Source organism: Rhincodon typus, chromosome 20, assembly GCF_021869965.1.
Source record: "Rhincodon typus isolate 14 chromosome 20, sRhiTyp1.1, whole genome shotgun sequence".
In the NCBI taxonomy this organism is placed as follows: Eukaryota; Metazoa; Chordata; class Chondrichthyes; order Orectolobiformes; family Rhincodontidae; genus Rhincodon; species Rhincodon typus.
The window spans coordinates 24901727-24926137 of record NC_063351.1 but is presented as its reverse complement, the minus strand read 5'-3'; the positions used below and the strand labels follow the sequence as shown (position 1 = coordinate 24926137).

The following is a 24411-nucleotide window of genomic DNA, read 5'->3' as shown; positions in this document are numbered from 1 at the left end:
TTTATGCACTAAAAACCCTCACTAAATGCACTACTGAAGATTACTATCTAATTACAGACTGTAGTCAAAAGTAATTAAGAGTTGAAATGTTATACAAAATTGGAATTCCTTGTGTTGAATATGTCAAATGTTTTAAAATTCTTGCATTCATCCACAATTCTCTACAAACACATTTAGAACAGAATCTCACTTTACATCCTTTTCACATTGCTCCCTAACTACTACTTCTGTCACTCATCTCTGACCCACCGTCAGTTTATATGCCACTGGAACTTTTAAGATAAGATTATTTCAATTAGACAAATTGGGGAGAAGTGGGAGGCATTTAGATTGATTGAGAGCTAGATGTCTGGAGGTTCATCTTTTCTCAGAAAAATGTGTTATGGAGCAAATTGCCATTTGTTCACATTGCTTGTTAATTCCATCGAAGAAGAGGTGGGTTAATTCGGGTCAGAAATCTCAGCATACTGAAGGTAAATTAGATATTAAGTATGATAAATCAGGGTCTTGTTGACTGATTCTCATCTCTTTTCCCAGGGTATTTTTCTCTTTAAATTGTTTCGTCCTTCCAGGAAGGCTAATCAGTTATGAAGTGGTTTTGTGAAGTAAAATGTTACAAAGTATCGTATTGGAGGGGTGAGGATTAGGCCTCTCCCCTATGTCACCACTATTTCTCATTTAAGAAACTCGAGGTTCTTTAGTCACCCCACTTAGTATGTCCTCTGACTTGATATCTGCATTTTTTAAGCCTCTATGAAAGGGTCAAAGAGCAATATTGTATATTGTAAACATAAATTGTTTTTAAGTATTTTGTAAGGTGCAAATGTAAACTTTTTTTTTTAATTTTAAAGATCTCTGGACTTGTCCACCAGCTTCTTATCCTAGAATTAAATTGTTTAATCAACTTTTCTGTAAGCTCAGATCTTTCATTGACAAACTAACCAATAATGCAGCTCTACAAGAATTCCATTGCACGTTGTTTTTTTGGTTAGTTTGTCAATGAAAGATCTGATGGACAAGTCCAGAGACCTTTAAAATTAAAAAAAGTTTACATTTGCACCTTACCAACAAGCTAGGGAGAGACTAAGCTGTAGAAGGATCTATGACATAATTCTAAAAGCATGCCTCAATGTCGTCTCCAATGTTATTGTAATTGATCATTCTTTATTGCTACTGGATATATTAATAGCAGGCTCTAACAACAGCAAAATGCCTTTAATGGTTTAAAATATTCATCAGTTGTTGAAATTTAAATTTTGAATGTTTTGCTCTTACCATAGAGTTGCTGAATAGCTTTCCTGTCGAGCCAATCCAGCTCAAACATTGAATTTTGTGGAATGTAGCTGGGCTGCATCACTGAGCCAGTTCTGTAGATGTGAGGTAAACCCAGTACATGACCTAGTTCATGGACAGCCACCTATACATTTGGGCAAATTGAAATATGTCATGAAATAAACTAACCAAAGGACAACTGGTCAACTCCATATTACACCTGCATCCTTTGTATTCCATTTCTATACTGAAATAAGGAGCATTATTTTTGAATACAGAAACAGTTCTGATCCTCTTGGCATAGGATTACAGTAAGGTTCTGTATGTTTACAGTGTTAAAATCCAGAATATGTGGATAGGTTCCTAAGCAAGAAATTCATTTAGCAAAAAACAAGAACTTCCTTTAGCAAAAGCAAGCATTGTAAATGCCTTTGATGTGAAATAAAGACAGAAGATTTTGAGAAACTCAGCAGGTCTGGTGGCATCTATGAAGAGAGAAACAGTTAACATTTCAAGTTAACATTCTTACAACATGCTTACAAAATGTTAACTCTGTTTTTCCTCACAGATGCTCTGAACACCTGTGTTTCTGCAGCACTTTTTTTATTATTTCAAGAAAGTCCTTGAACTGTTTTGTTGACTATCTCAAACATTTGACAGTGAAGACACTGCACTTGCGTTTAACAGCCTGGCATGAGAAGTAAATTCTATTTCTAATATTGACATCCATTGATTGCACCTGCTGGTAGTGTAACTCTGAATATGGATCAGATCTAGCTTGCTTCCACGCTCCCTAGAGAGACGCTATTCAAAATTGCCATCCTGTCTCATTGCATCGAAACCTACAGCATAGAAGAAGGTATCTAAATCATTCTGTGCTGGCTGAAGAGGCATTGATGCTTCAATTCGCAGCTCTACTTGTCTACAAACGTATCTGTTCCTCATACTCATGTGCCTATCCAACTTACTTTTACAACTTTTAAAGAATCAACCTTCACCGCCTTTTCAAGTATCAGTCCAACAACTCCAAATTGAAATACTTTTCCTCATGTTCCCTCTAGATCTTTTGGCTCGAATTTTAAATCTCTAGTTATGATCCACATTCTAGGGAAGAGCTACTCTATTTCTACTCTATTAGGCTTGCAAGTCCTGAAAGAGATCATAAATTATAAAGCAATATTTTCTTAACCAACTTTGAAAGTGGACGTTGGCATAGTCGAGCAGGGCTTATACATTTATCCCCCTGGAATCTTCAGGCCTTTTCTTTGAGTAGATGCTACAGCTAATAAACACAACAGAACAGCAGTAATATTCTCCAGTGGCAGAGGAGAACAAAGTGAGAATCATCAAACCTTGTTATACCTCTGGAGGTACGTAAAAGGACCATCTATTTCCTAAGATGAATGAAAGATCCTTGGTGAGTGAAATAAAAGCAAATTGATAAGTTGAAATGGAGTCTTTATGGGCTTTTCAAATTACTGACATCCTCTGATTTCTGAAAAAATTAATTATAATTTTTGTGCTCCTCCCTACCCTTGCCTCAAAATCAAATACAGCAGTGAGACTCCAAGCTAATGGCTAAGCTTGTCTCAAGCCAAAGTAAACATCTTTAAAATGTTGTTCTTCTGAGAAAAGTCCTTATACTTGCCTGCAAAGTAGACTGATTCCCTGTTTACCAATATCCTGCTGTGCCATTACCAGCTTTGAAGAAATTCTGCAACACCTCTCCTTCAGTCAAATGGTCAATAACTTTCTGGATTCTGACAATCATGTGAATGAATATTCACACCTTTTTGTTTTTTAAGATATTCTCAATTGCAAACTCCTTTTCCTTTTGCTTTCTCGTGTGTTAGTGAGTGCATGTGTCACAACAATTCACCTGGGTTTGAATGCATGAATAAACCATGCTAAACAAAACTTTGAGTTATTTTAAAGTACGACTTCACAAACAAGTTTCTTTTTTGGGAGAAATACACCACATCCTGCTTCAGAAAGAGCAGGAAAGACCACTGCTCATCAACAGCAGTTGGAAGATTAAAGAGATAGTAGGAACTGCAGATGCTGGAAAATCTGAGATAACAAGGTGTAGAGCTGGATGAACACAGCAGGCCAAGCAGCATCATAGGAGCAGGAAGGCTGACGTTTCGGGCCTAGACCCTTCATCAGAAATGGGGGAGGGGAAGGGGGTTCTGAAATAAATAGGGAGAGAGGGGGAGGCGGATAGAAGATGGATAGAGGAGCAGATAGGTGGAGAGGAAACAGACAGGTCAAAGAGGCGAGGATGGAGTGAGTGTAGGTGGGGAGGTAGGGAGGAGATAGGTCAGTCCAGGGAGGACGGACAGGTCAAGGGGGCGGGATGAGGTTAGTAGGTAGGAAATGGGGGTGCAGCTTGAGGTGGGAGGAGGGGATAGTTGGGAGGAAGAACAGGTTAGGGAGGCGGGGATGAGCTGGGCTGGTTTTGGGATGCGGTAGGGGGAGGGGAGATTTTGAAGCTTGTGAAATCCACATTGATACTATTGGGCTGCAGGGTTCCCAAGCGGAATATGAGTTGCTGCAACCTTCGGGTGGCATCGTTGTGGCACTGCAGGAGGTCCAGGATGGACATGTCATCTGAGGAAGCGGTCCCCAAGCCGCTTTGCAGAACACCTACGCTCGGTTCACACTAAACAACTGCACCTCCCAGTCGCGAACCATTTCAACTCCCCCTTCCATTCCTCAGACGACATGTCCATCCTGGGCCTCCTGCAGTGCCACAACGATGCCACCCGAAGGTTGTAGGAACAGCAACTCATATTCCGCTTGGGAACCCTGCAGCCCAATGATATCAATGTGGACTTCACAAGCTTCAAAATCTCCCCTCCCCCTACTGCATCCCAAAACCAGGCCAGCTTGTCCCCGCCTCCCTAACCTGTCCTTCCTCCCACCTATCCCCTCCTCCCACCTCAAGCCCCACCCCCATCTCCTACCTACTAACCTCATCCCGCCCCCTTGACCTGTCCATCCTCCCTGGACTGACCCATCTCCTCTCTAACTCCCCACCTACATTCACCTTTACTGGCTCCATCCCCGGCTCTTCTACCTGTCTGTCTCCTCTCCACCTATCTTCTCCTCTATCCATCTTCTATCCGCCTCCCCCCTTTCCCTATTTATTTCAGAACCCCCTTCCCCTCCCCCATTTCTGAAGAAGGGTCTAGGCCCGAAACGTCAGCCTTTCTGATGCTGCTTGGCCTGCTGTGTTCATCCAGCTCTACACCTTGGTGTCCTGATTCATCAGCCTCTGCTCATAGCTAACATGAATCTCCTCCACACTCCTGAAGTTTAGAGCTTGGCATTGTCCACAGTACTTCTGCTGAAGCCTAACAAATGACAAAATAAAAACAGAAAGTGTTCAGGAAGCTTAACAGGTCTGGCAGCATCTGTGGAAACTGAAAGTTTAATGTTTCAAATTTGATGTGAATCCTCTTTGAAGCATTTTCGTCAAATTGGACTGGAATTATTAACTTTGTTTCACGTTCACAGATGTTGCCAGACCTGTGGAGTTTCTCCAGCATTTTCCATTTTTATTTCAGATTTCCAACATAGACAGTACTTTGCTTTTATTTAAGTGATTTGGAATTCTATTTGCCTCTAGTCATCTTATCAACCTGCCTTGCCACGTTTAGGCATTCATATACATCAACGTCATAACGCCATAAGAAATGGAAACAGGAGCCTGCTCCACCATTCAATATGATCATAGCTGATCCAATACTCTTCCCATCCACTTTCCTATGTTTTCCCCACAACCCTTGATTCCTTGACTGATGAAGAATATATCTATCTCAGCCCTAAATATGCACAAGTACTCCGCATCCCAGCTCTCTGTGGCAAGGAGTTCCAAAGACTTCCGAGAGAAGAAATTCCTCCTCATCTCAGTCTTAAATTAGCGCTGCTCTATTCTGAGACTATGCCTTCTAGTCCCAGACTCTCCCATGAGGGGAAACCTTCTCTCAGCATTTACCCTCTCAGGCCCCTTAAGAAACCTGTACGTTTCAATGAGATCACCTCTCATTTTTCCAAACTCCAATAGGTAGAGTAACAACCTGTTTAGCCTTTGCTCATAAGGCAATTCCTCCATACTAGGGATCATCCAAGTGAACTTCTCTGAATTGCCTCCAGTGAAATGTCTCTCTGTTATCTGCACTTTTCAAAACAGAACCATTATACTACGTGTTTCTGTATTAGTTCTCCTGAAGTGCATTGCTCAACATTTCTCTGCACTAAACATGATTTGCCACACTTGCATTCATTTTACCATCTTGCCTATCATCCTGAAGTCTAAAACTATGCCACTATTATCTATATTATTGCTAAATATTGTATCACCTGAATCATCATAATGCTACTCCCTATATCTGAGTCTAGATTTTTATTTATTAGAGCTGAAAACAGCAGCCGATCCAAAACTGAGTTTTAGGAACACTACTACAAGCCCCTCCCAACCTATAAAACATCCATCCACAAACACACTTTGCTTCCTAAACACTGAGCCAAATAAAATCAGTCCTAGAACTACCGAGTATGTCCTTCCCAATTTGAACTGTAATATCAATAGTTAGTCAATAGTACCATACACCCTCCATTCTTTGTTTCCTTACTATTCCTGAAGATTTTGTAGCTAGCAATATTAAAACTTAATTCTTGACCACACCATAATCCTCATGATAGCTTAACTTTGCAGCTCACCAACCCTATTAGTTAATGCTCCAAACATTGATTTGCTTACAATTTAAGTTTCTTCATCACTTTTGCTATTTTCTATAATCTGGTTCTAGCATTTTTTTGGGGGGGTGATATTTCCACAAGCCATTTAAAATACACAAAGTTCGACTTGCTGTGATTCAAAATGGTGCGAATGCACAGCAAAAATGTTCCCACCTCTTTGTTTGGTGCCTGCTTTTAGAGTGACAAAATGTCAAATAATTATTTCTGTGGCAATGCCATTTAAACATTGGTTTGAGTAGCATCAGTCCTGCTAAACAATGTTTTGAAGAGGAGCGAAAGTCTAGTGAAATTTAAGGATAATACAACAATTAATCTATCAAAATATTACAGCTCAATAAGTTTAGAATTGACTTGTTACAAATTTAACCATAAATAACAGAACGTGAAACATAAAAATAAGCGAGGTTCAAAAATGCTGGTAACGGTTCTTAACTTCAGCAGGCTAATTCCATTTCCATTATTTGGTGTTGTAAAATGGTCATCATCATCAAAATGAATGTCACCAAATTGCCAAGCATGAGCAAATTCCTGCCCGTTGCCATCAAATGTTCGTGTGCAGCCCATATGTCGACCTGGTGCAAAAAAGATCATATTCAATACATTAGTCCTTACAAGTTGTACTACAATTGATGTACATAAACCAAGTTAATATTTTTCTATGGCAAAGTATCAAACCTCACATAATTGTTGAAATCTTTATTTTATTGACACACAAACGTTAGCATATTTTCTGTTCTTGGGTCAATGACGTTCTAACTAGTCTGTATGTGGTAAATGTGATATGTACATCAACATTACCTGTCCCAAAGCCAAGTTTGATGTCAACCATTGATGCGGGAGAGTGGTTGTTCTCTTCAAACTCTAAAGGAATAACTTCACTCCACATCCTAAAAGCCATTCTCAACACATGTTTCTGGTCTTCGATGGAGAGCTGGTGGCTATAACCTTCTCCCATCAAGCGCCACGTAAGTTTTGCTTTAGAAAAGGCCATTTTCGGTACTCTATTAAACAAGTCAGGGCGAACAGGCACCTTCTGTTGACTGGGAAAAAGCAGTAACTCTAAAAAACGCTTCTTGCGAACTTTTGAGGTTACAGTCATGTCGGTACCACTCTTGCTATCAGTTGTTTTATTGAAATCAGTGGCTTGGTTGAGAATATCGTGTGTCTCATTATCCATCAAGGTATTTTCAGACACAACTCTATCTGGGACCCCACATCGCGGTTTGTTCATAGCTTCCTGGGTGGCTTTGTTTAGCTCTCCAGTCACGGGGATCCCGTTGGCCTTCTGGAACTGTTTTAAAGATTCAATATAGGCAGAGTTTTTCGTTGACTCAGCTTGACGTTGTTGCCATTGTTTGGAAGCTGAGGAGCCTTCCTTGATAAGATCCAACAAATCTTTAGGAGCTCGATGCTCACCTGCAAAGTTCTCAGTTTTCTGGCGTTGGATGTTCTCCCACTTTATTTGTTCTGTCCATCCATATTTACGCAGATATTTCTTGAATAAAAAATTTTTTTTCCCAAATTCAATAAACATGACATACCAAAGTTTAACAGATAAGCGTGCAAATGAAACAAAAGGAGAAAATGCTGGAAATAGTGGACAGAATCTGTGGACAGAACGACCCTTGGGTCAATGACCCTTGGTCAGAACTGGTATGTAAAACTCGTTAAGCTACTAGTTCACGTCGCATCTTACACAATTCTTGATCGCCTGAAACTGCGGTCAAACTTCTTCCTCAATTCAGCCACATCATATCAACACATCTGACTTAAAACTGCAGCCCTACCCTACAGACAGGATAGACAAAGGTCGCTCAGATCCAACAGGAATAGCATTCCAACTAAATATGAAAGTATCATCTCCTCAAATACATATCAATGCATTCATAATTAACCAATATGCGACATTCCACAATTAACCATTTCAGCAATAATTAATGTTCAACTGTGCTTTCCTACTTCAGCTGCAGCTTGGCTCAGAATGGGACGTGCCCGGTATTCTGAGGATGAGATGTCCGAGTGATCGCGATTATGAAACAGTCTCTCGCAGTCCCCCCAGTTAATGACGGTGAGCCACAACACTCTCAGGTATAAGACCAGCTGCATGCTGACGATTACTAGCCGGTCTAGCCAACGTGCAGAGATCTTCGGTTTATGTAACAAAAGCGCCCACCCTGTCTCAACCCACATTCACCAAACTTCAAAAAATCTCTTCGAGTTTCGCAAACACTTTCCAATCCCACCCGCGGAGTACTTCGAAACTGAATTCTGGGGTTATTTGTTAACGGACCAATGGTATATTTACAGGAGTATAATTTCGTAGAAAGAACACATAGTCGTGTGTCTTTTGGCTTCTGCATTTAAAAAGGTGAGGTGCTTTGTAAAATGAGATTTGTAACCAGGATGAGGTCAGTCTCTTGTTTAGACTTCTAAAGTTGGTAAACACCATTTATTTCAGTTATGTAAATTTGATAGCTCTCGAAATTTAACAGTTACGTAAAGTTGACAGCAATGTAACTTCCATAGCCATCTGCGGCTTGAATCATCTGGTGCTTCTGAGCCTAATGTGAAAAGTTGACTTTGAATGAATAAAATTTCGTATCTCGAGCCTATTTTCCCGATTTTGTTTCACATTTAAAACTAGCGTTTTAAACAAAAAGAATTCAAATTGCCCCATTATTGACCTTGTTTACAATAATTGGTAAATATAAATTTGAGGACTTCTGTACAGGAGTTTTGAGAATCCCACGCCAAAAGGAATGCAGTTGATGATGTTTCTAGTAAATATTTGCTGAAAATTGAACGAGGCTGTAGAATATTTCTTGTTGATGGAGGCAAACTGTAAATTTTACCGTCGACTGCAATTTAAAGGTTAATTTATTCAGGTGTCAGGAAAAGTGTGAATCAATCCAACCACACTTTACCCTTTTGTAAAATCACTTTCAAGAATATACGTTTCTTTTTCACTTAGCTCCGCTTGCATCAAGTAGACACGGGAAGTTTTAAATTCAAAGTTCTGGATCGTGCAAAAAGTACGTTATGGGAAACATGAGATATCGAAATATCGGAGAGGTGCATCATTGCTGTACCTAAGAGAACTTGACAGATGCAAAGGGGATCTGAGGATAGAAATTCTATTCTCCTAAATGTCTGAAATATTTATTCTTATTTTAAAATGTTATTGATTTTAATTGGTTTGATTCTGTTACATGTATACTACCGTAGGTGACAAGTCAGTAGAATACCTTGCTTTAAATCTTAAGTGCCTTTATTGGGTTGATAACACAACTGAGGATACTCAGTATTAATTGGAATACCAGATTTTTGCACTGATGGACTTGGGCTCTTGTGACAGTAATAGCGTTCCTACTTCTGAGCCAGAGGCTTAAGACTTTAGGCTTATGTCCCATCTGCTCCAGCAGTGTGCAATAACATCGCTGAACAGGTTCATTAGGAAATATTCAAGTTTCCCTGGCCTTTTTTTTAAAATGGAAGAGAGGTGAAACCCCTCTGATAATTAAAACCGGAACACCCAGAGAGGCTCGCTTCACCTGGTAATCTGTTAAAGGAAATGTGAAAAGTGGTATACCTGCCTCTGACCTCCCAAACTGTTACAAAGGAGGGTTAAAATAAAATTAACTCCTGACAGTCACTCTGCAATCATCAAATAACAATTTATTTATCTAACTCTATAACAGTGAACAAATTAACAACACTAACAAACTGAACAATTCCTCCTTAAATACTAACTATTCCTGAATACAACAAAATTCAAATGGTATGCTATTCTAATAGATACAAATCCCACTTATATAAACCAACTAAAGAAAATTAAAACTTAATCACTTGAAATTAAAGCCAGGATAAGTCTTCCGGAATGTTCTTTACTTTCTCCACTGTTTTCCATTTAGGAATACCTTTCTCCATCAAATTCTTGTATCAGGAATATTAGCTAAGCATGCCACTGTATCTTTAAATGGACGATTTTTTTTCTGAGCTGATCGAATTCTGAGACAGCCAGTGTTTCTATTTATAGCTGATAGGTTGTTACCTCTTTTAGATGGTTATTGTTCTCACACAGATATTCAAATATCCTCTTCTTTTATACCCTTGATGACCTATTAATTTCTTACAATAGGATTGGTCCTCCGTTGTCAAAACAATCAGATCCAAATCCAATTGGATTTTGGTATCTAGGGCTTAGTTTAAATTAATTGGCTAAATTGAAAACCTGTTGTCTTGGTAAAAATGCTGCTTTGCGTGCTAACAGTATACCCCTTTGATACAAATGTTTCAATTCAAAAACTCTGTGCAGCTGCTGCTGCTTGCAGACTTTTTGTCAAATTGCCAAGCATAAAAGAAACATCTTTTTTTAAAGGGACCACACACTCTTGCCCCTTATCATTTTACAAACATCAATTATTCTAACATTCTGCCTTTCATTCTACAAATACTTTACCCAACTTCACAACACTTTAATAAGCCTCTTGAGGCTAGCACTCCTGCATCAAGTAACTCACCTTCGAATTCTCCAAAGCCTGTCTATGATCAATAAAGCACAGGTCAGGAGGGTGACAAAATACTCTCCACTTGCCTGGACGGTTGCAGCTTCAGCAACACTCAAGAAGCTTGACACTGTCCAGGACACAGCAGCTCACTTTTTTGGCACCATATCCACTCCCTCCATCATTGATGTTCAGTAGCACCTTCTGAACACATCATCTTCCAAACCCACGACCACTTCTATCTTGAAGGACAAGAGCAGCAAATACATGGAAACACCACAACCTGCAAATTCCAAGCCACACACACCCAGTCTTGGAAATACATTACTGTCCATTTGCTGTTACTGGATCATAAGCCTGGAATTCCCTCCCTCAAGGCATTGTGGGTCTACCCACAGCACATGGGCTGCAACTGTTCAAGAAGGCAGCTCACCACCTCCTGCTCAAGAACAACAAATGCTGGTCCAGCCAACAAAGCTCATGTCCCATGAGCGAATAAAAAAAATTGTGTAACGGTGTGCAATTTGGCTGTTGCAATTACCTATAGAGAAACAGTGACACCTCTGTAGGCGTACAAAGAAAATTCCAGGTCTTCAACAACCGAAACCAATGCTAAAGCAACTCTGAGAGTTGATTGGCATCCCTACCTCTGAAACGGGAGGCCGGGATCAAGTCCCACCTACTCCAGAGGTGTGTAATAACATCTCTGAACAGGTTGAATAAAAAAAAAAGGTTAAATAATTAAAAAGACTGTATTGGCCAAGACCTGCTGGAAATGCAGAAGAGTCTGTTTCTGGCTGGCAGCAGCAATGACGACAGGTACAATCAGTCTCACCCAGAAGTAGAAGAGATGGAGGGAAGAAATCAGAAGTAGATGGCCTATTTGATTGTAAATCTATCAGTTCTTTTCTGAAGTCAGTGATTCACCGTGATTAGACATGCACTGTACCTGGAAGGAAGATCTCTGATAAACTCACATTACTCAGAGATACAATCACCTATGGGCAGGACAGTAGGATGGGTACCTTCTTCATTAACTTGGACCAGAAGGACCTTGACAAAATATTGCACACATACATAATTGAGGCCCTCCAAAATGGGTCTTGTGGAGGAAATCTGCAAATGTATCCACTATTCTGACAAACATCAGTAGCAACATCTCAAACAATATTGAAAAGTTTTCTGACAGTGCTATACTCTCTCCAATGTCTCGTTTATAAGTTCTTTCAAACCTTTGTCTGAGCCCATCAAGAAGGATGTGGGCACTATAAAGATTACAATTTTGACAAATAGAGGTGTTCAGGTCAAAGCTTCCGTGTACATGGATGATACTATTTTCTTTGAGCAGACAGATATTTTGTCCTCTTCACTATCAAGTTACTGTACCAGAAGATGCTGGAGATTTAGTTTGGAATTATTTGGGGCTTTGCCAAAAATCAAAAGGAAAATCTGGCAATGGTGGATCTGTCAGAAGGCTTCCTGTCAAAGTAATTTGCTAACATGTCTCCTGACTTGGAATTTTCAAACAAGCACTAAGCTGTCACTTGGCTGTCGGGGAGAAAAGCTAACACATCAGTCATTCCTGCATGCCTGGAATCCCATATCTTTGCATGCAGCACACAGAGCAGCTGTGATGGGAAGAGACTATTGTCCATCTCCACCTGGAATATGCCTTTGCAAAGCTGATGGAAAGAGTTGGAATACTTTTTTGTCAGATATGACATCGTTTTTTTCTAAGGGTTTTCCATCTGACAGCCAGCCTGTTTGATGGGTTCCCAGCTTGTTGGACAAAAAATGCTGCAAATAACTAACTGAGAGGAATCATGAATGAGTAGGGATAAAAAAGAAACTGCTCGAGAAACTCAGCAGGTCTGGCTGCATCTGTAGAGAGAAAAACAAGAGTTAACATTTAGAGTCCAAACCTGATTCTTCTTTGGAACTGTACAAGGCAGCGAAAGTATGAGTATTTATGCTGTTGAAAAACTGGGGAGGTGGAACAAGAAACAGATGGGAAAGGTGCCCAGAGCAAAAGGCAAAGGGGATGCTGATGGTAACACAAGACAAGGAAGCCCAGAGATATCATGTTTCCAGCTACCTTCAGTTACAAAGAGAATTATATTGGACTTGAAAGGTTTAAGTTTGTTTCTAGCACTTTCAACTTTTATCTCAGATCTCTAGTATCCATAGTACTTTGCTTTTAATGGGGAAGGTGTAGGTCATGGTCACAGGGAAGGTTTGGGGTTCTGGATGTGGTTTTTGAAAGAGGTTGATTCCAGTTATGATCAGGGGAAAACAAACCAGTTTCAGTCATGGTCACAGAGGTTTAGCAATCATGGACCTGGAAACAGGTTAGTACGCCTGCTACTCCTCACCCACAAACAGAACTGGTAAATTTCCAATACAATATATAGGTGGTGTTCTTGGATACAGCCCTTCTCAAAGCCTTATGTTCACGATTTCCATGATGTTGGAAACTTGGTCAAAATGGATTAGAAGAACCTGTTAAAAAGAAGGCACACAGTCCTCTTATCAGATTTAGCAGACATGGCCTTCCACCTGAGGGCAGATTGGTTCCCTGTGACCTGCTCCAACTCTGTTAAATATGCAAGTAGGTGGGTTTAAGACTGGTTGGTGGAATGTTTGAAATTTTTCAAATTTTAACATCTTGCCAAACCCCATTTTAGCTGTTCTTCGGGCTTAAATTACCTTTGGTTTGTTAAAATCCTGCCTTCTAATTTACTAGATTTGTAAAACTACAATATTCACTGGTTATCAAATACTATAAAAATAGTGACGCAGAAAAACTGAAAATTTTATTCATGTTCAGGGCAAACAATAACTCCCACAAAGATACTTTTATTCACCAACAACCAAGGTGTATCTTTCTGCATTTGACTCTGATCCTGACTCAATTTTGTGGTCAGTGGTGAAACAGTGATGTGTACCACTTACCTGGAAGGCAGTTGCCTTCTACAGAGTTTTGTGGTGTGGTGTTCCTCTTCCTCAGTGGCATTTTAAGTCTAGCATCAAGTCAAAGTGATGTCATAGCTTGTAGCAGCAGTGATATGAGCAAGCATGTTACACAGCCAAACACATTGAAGTATGCATACACATTAAAAAAGTTAAAGCACAACACCCCACACTTTTAATTTATATTTTCAGATAACAACAAAATTATGGTCTAATTAAAACAAGCTAAAAGAAGCTAATATGAAGATAAGCCAGGCTTATGGAACTTTCAGTGTAACACTTATTATAATAAAAAAAAATTCTACAAATATCACTTTCCTCTTTTAAAGCTGGTAAGGATGTTCAGCAGTAATTATGAAAGTACTACCCTTAAAAATCCAGCTGCATTTCAATCAACAAAGTATAACCTTTTCGAGATTTTTACAGTGAGGCTAATAGGTAGGAGCGGAAATTCTGTCAATTTGTAAAATTTCTCACTGATTGCAGTTGGGAGATGCCTCCAAAATGAGCCCACTACAGTGACATAGAATCTTCTGTTTTTTTGTATTATTCCACACTTCAGAAGGCGTAGTCAGTTTCAGTGGAGGAACAAAAGTAAAAACTCTCAGTTTTCCCCAGTGCAATATTTAGGCCATTGTTAAGCATCAATGATGTACTTCATCCTTCTCTTGTCAGTGTTCATCAGAAAAAAATAATATTGGGACTGTAAGTTTTGAATCTGTTTCATTAAGCAAAAGCAGATGAATATTTCACTTGAATACAAAGTTCCCAATTTATCACCATTGTATTCTAGTCATGGATTATTTTAAAAGTCCTTGCTCTTTCAACTATTGGCAAGCAGAAATTAATCAGTGAATGCAGACCACTAGCCTGAGCTCTTCTTGTCCTTTTAAAGTCCAACCTATATTAAAATAAGTTAGATATTGCTCAGGATTGATAAAATAAATGACATATTGCAAAGCATTTAGCAACAATATTAGATCCAAAAATCAAATTTGCTCTTAAAAATATACAAAATCCTGCTAAGATGCCAGCCTCTGGTCAGTTAACAACCCACAGAACATTACAGAAATGAATGATAAATAAGACCACAATCTTATACCCCAGTTTAGATTCAGGTCAGAAAATTTATTGAAATGGAGTAGTATTGGTGTATCTTTGCTCTGACTGCCACTCCAAAGACAAAACAGAGGTAAAGTGTTTGGAAACAAAATATAACTTTGATAAAAATGTATGGTTATGTATAGAAAAATAAACTGTTGCCTCATTGAATGCAATTTAGCAAACCTCATACACAATAGCTTAGGGTAGGTGATGGCATAGTGGTAATGTCACTGGACTAGTAATCCAGAGCCCCAGGTTCATGTGTTTGAATCCCAAAATGGCAGATGGTGAAAATGGAACTCATTTTCAAGCCAGAATAAAAAGCTAGCCTAATGGCAACATATAACCACTGTTGATTGTCATTAGAAAAAAAAATCTGGTTCACTAAAGTCCTTTAGGGAAGGAAATCTGTCATTCCTGCCTGGTCTGGCCTACAAGCGATTCCAGACCCATAGCAAAAGTGGTTAACCCCAACCTCTACCCAAATCCTATTAGTGAATAAATCCTGCCCTGAATCTCAACTCTTAGACCTTATAGGTTGAAAGAATGTGTATAATTTAAATATGTTACCATCAACCTGAATAATAAGCATTTTAATGGGATGGCCCAGACATACTTCCCAAAATCCAATCACCATCACTCCCAAATTATTATCCAAAAATATGTTTGCAAAGGTTAGAATCCAATAGTTTGGTGTTTATATTACAGTGCTGCTAGACTTTCACATTAACTTTAAAAAAATCAAGATTTCTCAAAATCTTTGGGCAAGATATAAAAAATTGTGTACTATAAATGAGGTACTAACTTAAAAAGAGATTTCTTATATCTTTGTATCAGTCTGACTAGCAACAAGCAATTTCCGAGGGATTCACAAATATAAATGTATTTTAGAAAATCATGCTACAGAAATTAACTAATTAAAGTGAAATTTCCTGATTTAAAGTAATTTTACAAGGATAGGAAACATAAGGCTACAATCTAAACAGAATCTAAAAGAAAGAAAAGGATGTTAACTAAGCAACCATTTTAGTCATAAAAAGAAAAAGAAACAAATGTTTTACTAATATGTACTTGGCACTTTTTTATAGCACTCTTCTTATACTAGCTGCTAGATCTTCAGCTGTAGGTTTTTCTGCGGTACAACTCACGGTCAGTCCCTCTGTTGCCATGGCATCAGCTGTTGTTGGTCCTATTGCTGCAAACTGTAAAGACAATAAAACAAAATGAAAAGATGTAAAATCCTTCACTCAATTTAGTTACTAGATTAGAAGAAAGCACCTGGAAAGGCAGAGTTCAAACGCAGAGAAATAAGCAGGGATAATTATAGAGAAATATGAACAAACTGAACAGAGGCTTGCAGAGTATAACCTTATACGGCTTCTTACGGAGGGGAGTTAGTTGACAAAGCACTTTAGGCAGTTCTTTGAAAATATTCCATGGCATGTCACAAGCTACACTTAAATACTGGTTTGACACCTGTTCATTGCTACAAAAGAGTCAGGGAAACTTGCAGACCATAGAGCCACTGGCAACCTCAGCTGGTAGCTACATGGGGTGGCACTGGGAGGAGGGAGTTGAGGCATCTTTGGACATGTTGTTAGATGAGCCAACGTCTGAAATGCTGATTGCTGGGTTGAGGCCAAGTGGGTTTCAACACATGAGGAGTAACTGCAACTGTCTTCATTATTTCAACACAAACTCTTCTTTTTGCACAACTGCCACAGTCATGCAAAACAGAATATTGCTCATTAATTAAACATGTGGTATTAGTCTCTGGTTGAGGCATAGATAGAGTGGATAGCCAGAGACTTTTTCCCAGGGCGGAAATGACTTACAAGGGGGCATAATTTTAAGGTGATGGGAGGAAGGTATAGGGGAGATGTCAGAGGTAGGTTCTTTACACAGAGAGTGGTGGGCATATGGAAGGCGCTGCCAGCAGTGGTAGTGGAGTCAGATACTTTAGAAACTTTTAAGCGACTCTTGGATAGGCACATGGAGGATAGTAAAATGTAGGGTATGCAGGGTAGTTTGATCTTAGTAGGATAATAGTTCGGCACAACATCGTGGGCCGAAGGGCCTGTACTGTGCTGTACTGTTCTATGTTCTATGTTCTTAACAATGTTTAATAAAACAGAAAATAACTGGAAAAAATTGAGCAGGTCTAGCAGCAGAGGGAAGCAGAGTTAATGGTTTGAGTCCAAGGACTCTTCTTTGGAACTTTCGTAAAGAGTATTTGGACTCAAAGCATTAACTCTATTTCTTGCTCCACAGATGCTGCCAAAATTACCGAGTTTCTCCAGCATTTTCTTTCTTTATTTCAAATTTCCAGTATCTGCAATATTTTGCTTTTATTTGAATGTTTAGGAAAATCTGTCTATAAATAGTCTTGCAATTGGAAATGCAGCAATAAATCCCAGCATTAAGTAGTTTAAAAACAGCTATATGAGAAGCACTAAGAAAAAAAAAGTGCAATTTCAGCTGTCAAACATATTGTTAAGAATGAACCTTGTAAAAGTCAGATCCAGAGATTACAGTAACAAATTAAAAACTCATACCAAAAGAGAGAATAGCTAAAGAGAATTGCTGATCTTTTTGTATGGGATCAATCTGAATATATCTGACTAAAATTAAATGATCTTAAGGGTTCCATACTCCCTGTGTCACTGCCTCAAAAAGTTGGAAAATGCTGCCATCACTTAATTCATGTATCACAAATGAGTAGTTTCAGCACGCTTGCAGCATGCTCCACAATGCAAGGAAATATCCTGTAAGAACACAACTGCTCAATTGGCCCTACGGTATCTTCTGTTGTTGCTTTTATTTTTGAGATAAAATCAGTTACGTACAGGCCAAAAGATATTTCCAAGAAAAGTACCTTAATTGTGTCAATGAAGGCCCCTGTCAATTTTTTGATAGTGCTCAGACAAAATTTAACACCGGATGGACTGAAAAAGGTGATAATATCTGGGATTCCCTAGTGGGAGAAAGGAAAACAGATGAATTAATTTTTCTTACCAGTTCCAAACTGTGAAATTCCATGAGAAAATGTATCTCTTGGTAGAATAACATGCCATACTGCTATCTAGCATCCTACTCAGACAATTAAAAAGTCTTTGTTTTCGCCATTATAAATATATTAGAATGTACAAGTAACATGTACAAATTTATAATATGTTTGTATGGCATTCTGCTATTCACTAATTTAGTAGAGATGTTGTCCTGTATGTCTGAAATGGCTTAACATTTCCCTTCAAACTGTGTACACAGGAATACCCTGGGAACATAACCAAATATTTTAATGTTGATATTGTAAACATTTATTTCTTGAGGGTGAATTTTATTTGTGGCTCAATTGGCCCTACGGTATCTTCTGTTGTTGCTTTTATTTTTGAGAATAAACTCAGTCAAGTACAGGGCAAAAGATATTTCCTGTTAAAAATATTTTAATGTTGGTATTGTAAACATTTATTTCTTGAGGGTGAATTTTATTTGTGGCTTAAAATGAACGTTTAAATATACATTAATTTTATCTATTAGTGCTGGATAGGGATTTTAAACAGGAGTCTGAGTCCTGTGTTCAGTAGCATAAATTGATCTTTATTTGGAGTTCCTTTACCACGTGTACGGGAGAGGCAAGAGACTGTTCCAAATCTGGCTTTCACACGGGGCTCAGTTGCCCTGTTAAATGCAACTCAGATCGGAGGAGAGGTCAGTGATACTCTAACTTTCCCAATAAAGTACAGGATATTTACACATTCCGTGTTACAATGCTTACATGCAACACTGACACCAGTGCTTGCCACATCTCCTCTGATATATGCATCCAATCCTGTGAATACACGATCAATGATGGACAACTTCCTGGTCCACCTTAGGCCCTCCCATTACTTCGTGAAGTTTGTCAGACCATCTATCACCTGTCCTTGGGTTCCTACGATTATTGACCACATTCCAGCACCGATTGTTATGTCCCTTCCTAGGTAAGTATACTTGCTTATTACTAATGACTTTTCAAATATGGTCATGCAATTCATATCCCTTGCTGAAATTTCTACCAATTGTCATAATATTTGTAATATCAGCTGTCATTGCTTGGCATTGTGTGGCGTGAATGTTACATTCTACTGGTCAGCCCAAACCGAGATATTGTCCACATCTTGTTGCATTTGAAATTGGACCATATCAGAGTCTAAGCAGTTGTGAATGATACTGAAAATTGTGCAATCATCAGTGAACATCCCCACTTCTGACCTTATGATGGAGTGAATTTCATTGATGAAGCAGCTGAAGGTGGTTGGGCCTATGGCACTACCCTGAAGAACTCCTCCACAGATATCCTGGAGCTGAGTTGAGATGAGGAGCTAGGTTTGCTCCTGATTCCTATGGATTCCAATTGTGCTCGGGCTTATTGATGCCACAATTGTTCGAATGCAGCCTTGATGTCAAGGGCTGACACTTTCACCTCACCTCTGGAATTCAGCTCTTTTGTCCATGTTTGAACGAAGGCTGTAATGAGGTTAGGACCCGAGCGGCTCTGGTGGAACCCAAACTGGGCATCACTGAGCAGGTTATTGCAGAGCAGGTGCTGCTTCATAGCACTGCTGATGACATCATCCATCATTTTCCTCATGATCAAGAGTAGACTGATGGGGCGGTAATTGGCCAGGTTGGATTTGTCCTGCTTTTTTATGTACAAGACATACCTGTGCAATTGTCCACATTGTCAGGTTGATGCCCGAACTGTACAGGCGGAACAGCTTGGTAGGGGAGCAGCAAATTCTAGAATACGAGCCCTCAGTACCATTGCCAGAATGTTGTCAAGGCCCTTGCCTTTGCAGTATCTAAGGCCTCCAACCAAATCTCAAAATCAGATGGAGTAAATAGAATTGGCATTTGTGAGTTAATATTTTTAATGGCCCAGTGATATATGATGCTAGTTTAAAGAATTTTCTGTCTGTTATTCTCTTGCTGAACAATTATCAATGTGGAATGTTCAAATGTATTCCCAAAAGTTTACTGGTGCTATTTAATACTGGTAGGTACCATGGAAGGAACTGGAAAAGTGAGTTTTTATCACAAAGAATAAATCTATTTGTGAAGTCTCTAGAATTGATCTGTCAATGTTCAATACTTTGGTGAGGGCCACCAGCAATTTCAGGAAACCCAAGGCTGGTTTGAGGAGATGGATTTACAGGATACATCTCCGAAGTAGGTGCTACCTAGAAAGACCCCTTTGAGAAAGTGAGCAAGAGGGCTGTGTGTCTTTACAGGAAAGTGATTTTAAACACATTAGCTTCAGAAATTTGTATTACATTAACGATAACAATTCATGAACTGCATTTCCAGTGGAAGTAAAATGATTATTATTTATTATAACTTGTGAAAAATGAGGTCCAAATTGTGAATGTCCAATTTAAAGGAATCACATGAGATTCCATGCTTTAAGACTTTTACTATAATAAATTAAAATCAACATCAACTAGGCACTACTCCAATAAACGACTGACATTTTAACATACTCAAATTTCCATGTCACTTTTATATGATAGCGAACTCTCTGCAGAATTGTGCAAACTTGTATTTAGCTTCTTAAGGCATTTATCCTTGTTTCAGAGTCCTAACATCCAATGAATGTCAAAGTCTTTCCCGTTAACCTTCAAAAAACCAGCCATCTGCAGCATGGTTCACTTTGGTGATGCCTTCCTGTAACCATGCCAGAACCAACCTTCCAGTGTCCTTAAATCTCCATTTGTTCATGTCTTTGAACAGAGTACATCTTCCCACCTGCATGTTGTCTACCAGCAAATACAGAAACAGTTTTTCTTCCTCTACTGGAATCACTTAAAACCCAGACCTGGTAAGTTCCCTGAAGGACATAAGTCAACCAGCTGTTTTTAAACCACATTTCATGGTAATTGTTCCCTCATACAAAATGCCAATTGCTCCTCATTTCTAATGTTGGAAATTTTCTCCAAACTGGATATTTTTGTGCAAACATCCAACTGTACTCAGTGAGTCCAAGTGATTCTTTCCTAAATGATTCTCTCCTATACTTGTTGGAATATATGTTTTTTTCCAACCTGTTTACATTTACTCATTCTATAATAATCAGCAATGCAGGTCTTTTAAGTCAGAATATGCAATAGCTGGTTAACATGATACACTACCATTACTGAAACTGTCCCCTTCCACCTGTGCTCCAATCTATAGACTGCTCACAATTGTCCACCTTAATTCACCTGAGGTACAAAGATGTTTTGAGTAAACTTATATATTTCTAGGGGAAAATCGGGAAAAACATTACGTTTGGAGCAATTAAAGCCTCCAAGGAAAGACATTTAATATAATTACAATAGACAGGTACTTATTACACAATGGTATCTGTCAGTGGATACTTTAGCTGATAACATTAACAGAACAATCCACATATATAATTCCATATACTTAAATAAACATGCGATGAAAAATAACCTGAATTACGTACCTGTTCTGAAAAATAATCATCCAAAGCTTGCTGGAAGCAAGGATGCTGAGACGTTTTATAGACAGTTAAACTTTCCAAAGGAACACCTGAAATTAGTGCAGACTTTTGTAAATATGAATTAAAAACATTATAACAGCTCTAATGAATTACACCTCCTATTTTTGTACACGCTTTTCTGTAGAAGTAGAACAGATTTAATTTACATTACCTCTTTCAATATTAATTGAGATCAATACATCAGCAAGAATCGATTCTCAGCAAGTTTGCAAGACATACTTGTGTGCCATAGCAAAATTTTAGAGAAAAACACATTAAATTATTTGAAATATCTGGAAGAAGGGCACTAGATAGAAAGTAGGCTGAACCCTAGATTTAAATATGGCCCTGATAAGTAGAATTTCCTAGGTTTACATGTTGTGAGGTTCCACCTCTGTGTGAATAAGTTGTAGATAAGAAAACAACAATCGCACAGGAGTGCAAATTACAATTAATGAAAGCAACATTATGCAAACCATAAATCAGATGTGTGGATCTTCCTGTATGAATTCTTAATAGGTGTTTTGAATGTGCAGTTTATTGTTTATCCCACAGAGTGATACAAACATTGTAATAAACACTGTTTTAGAGACAGTTTAGTAGATGTACTGTTGAACAGCTGGACTTCCGAAGAGACTATGTCTGGATCATACCATAACTGGCCAAAATATGAAGGTTATTTAGGGAGGGTGTCTGCTCATTCTGTCTGAGCCCTCACAATGTGATGCTTTATTGTTATTACCATGGACATGACCCAGAGGAAAGCTCCCTCCTGACTTCACAGACAGGCACCAGGAGATCTCGGTGGACAAGGAGGTGGAGAGGAGGGGACTGCGGACCAGTACAGGAGGCTATGCCACCAGATCAAGACAACTTGGACACAAATTGAAGCTTGGGTCAGTGCTGTGTCCTGGATCAAGTAGGATACCAGCAGTGCAGGAAGATGGTCAATGATCTTCTGCAGTTTGCACGGATAAATGTCACAATCTTTTTTCTGCTACCTCATTCTCACAGAGCCACCACTTACTCTAACTCTGTCAGTACACACACATCTCAAGGCTCAAGACTACATCTCTCAAATGCTCTCACCCTCCTCAAGTTCCCAAACTACTAACTCTTCCTGCCCTCTGCACCTCCTATTCACTCTGCTTCACTAGGAACTGCTTTTGTCATTTACTTCCATCATACTCAATCATTCTTATTGTTTTTGAAGGAAAACTTGGTCCACGCTCTTGGACTGATGTCTCCACAGCATCTGATCAATTTACCTGTAATCATCAAACTTGTTGCACTTGACCTGCAGGATTGACTGGAATAGGATGAACCGTTTGACTCACTGTGGTAGTAAGTCCCGACTGACTGTAGCCCGTTCATAGCGACTGCTCCCCTTTGACTTTCACATATGGCTACTTCCTTGAAGCACACAATGCATTTGCTATGTAAACTGCTGGAACATACTGCAGGCATGATGTTACAAAAGGACATAAGGGCTCGGAGCAGGAGTGTGCAATTCAGCCCGTTGAGCCTGTTGATGTAGCACAGTGCTATAAAATGATATACCCACCCCCTTAACTGTTCAGTGCTCCTCACTGTGACAAACTGCCTGTCTCTGTCTAGAAAGCAATACAAATTAGAGAAGCTGGGAGCCTATAACTGACTGCTAAAGACCTGTGCGTTAATAAAACAATGTGACCAACACAGAGGCTGGCAACCCATAAGTCAGTGGTAAAATCCATGACTGAGCACTATAAGAGCAATCTAAAAGCAGATACATGAAATGTACATCTGTCCCTGTGCACAAAGAAACCTGACAGAAGCATGCAAACCATAGATGTCCCTGTGTTGAAGTGCTGAAGGACTGAAGTGGTGTGAGTGTTAGTCCCAGAGCAGGTTTGATGATGTGGTGACTTGCTGATGATAACATCTGTGGATGGTGGGTCAAGGTGGATAATGGCCATAGAACAAGCACGTTTTCCAAGGAGTGGCAAAAGACAGATTGTCACTTTTTTTACATTAGTAAAAACCTCTGCTTCTGATTCCGATCACGGACTCTACAAAAACATGCAGCATACCTTCAATCCAACTATGCCCTTGCAGTACAGGACAGTTGCGTGAAGACAAACCATGCTTGCTTTCTCATGGCTGTAATTGCTGTATTCTGTAATTTAAGTGTCTAGCAGCATAAACAGTCACCAGGACAGCTACTATGAATGGGTAAGTATGTAAAGCATGTATGAGGTTAGGATACCAGAAAGGTGGGTGACAGGTAGGTAGAGTGCCAAGACACAAGTTGGGAAGGTTACTAGGTAAATGATTGAGTGTTTAGGGCATGAAAAAGCATATGATCTGGCAGGACGAGTGAAGCACTTGGGATGAATGACCTGCAGGAGGCCAAGACTAGAAAGCTCAGAGTGGTAGCAAGGTGGAGAATTAAAACGATAGATGACTGGTAGCTCAGGTCAGATTTGTGGACTGAACTAACGTGTTTCACAAAGTAGACACACATTAGTCTCTGTAATGTAGGGGAAACTGCATCATGAGCAGTAGGCAATGGTCATAAGTATAAATATACACCATCAATTTCTTTCTTTATGCAATTCAAGTGAGAACAGACTTAATGAGATGCAGGTTCTATTGAAAAAAAATAGATGTGTAGAAGATTGATCTGCATCTAAGAAGGTAAGTATCTTAACATTTCTTCATGATGAAACATCACATCAAAAACATTATTATAAAAATGCTGACTGGTGTGCAATATGATTCAAGCATTTTTTATTTTCATTACACATTTCTAGTATAAATAGTTTTCTTTGTACCTCAGAAAATTAACATATACCTTTTTCTCTTAGACATTTGGGAAGTATCTCTCTTTTTAGAGCACCACATGGAAACAGAAGAGGCAGGGAATTTGAAGATTCTTCTGCAGAAATGAGAACAAGATTTTTCTTTAGAAATAAAGCTCTAACACAATTTTTACCTGTGATATGGAGATGCCGGTGATGGGGTGGACAAAGTCAGAAATCACACAACACCACATTATAGTCCAACAGGTTTATTTAAAATCACAAGCTTTCGAGACACAGCTCCTTTGTCAGGTGAAGTGTGACTTCTGACAATTTTTATCTGTACATGGTAATACGAAAGACAATCAATATTGTACAAGTTGTGAGTATGCAATCAGGATGCCAACATGAATGTGAGATAACAAGGTGTAGAGCTGGATGAACACAGCAGGCCAAGCAGCATCAGAGGAGCAGGAAGGCTGACGTTTCGGGC

General features: G+C 39.1%; 1 protein-coding gene and 1 pseudogene across 4 annotated transcripts in view; both read right to left on the bottom strand.

Moving 5' to 3' along the window:
• Window positions 1-222: 222 nt before the first annotated feature.
• Window positions 223-13554, bottom strand: LOC109924154 (annotated as a pseudogene).
• uros (uroporphyrinogen III synthase) overlaps window positions 13333-24411 on the bottom strand; it is a 34244-nt gene continuing 23165 nt past the window's right edge. The window contains exons 7-11 of one of the 4 annotated variants that reach the window (XM_048609128.1): window positions 23972-24055; window positions 21100-21185; window positions 17491-17589; window positions 15687-15817; window positions 13333-14412 (exon numbers count right to left, since the gene is read on the bottom strand). In XM_048609128.1, coding sequence (XP_048465085.1) covers window positions 15698-15817; window positions 17491-17589; window positions 21100-21185; window positions 23972-24055 — 389 coding nt within the window. In that variant the 3' untranslated portion in view covers window positions 13333-14412; window positions 15687-15697. Of the gene's footprint in view, window positions 15818-17490; window positions 17590-21099; window positions 21186-23971; window positions 24056-24411 lie in introns of all 4 variants that reach the window. The other 3 variants (XM_048609127.1, XM_048609130.1, XM_048609129.1) reach the window with 3 other exon arrangements.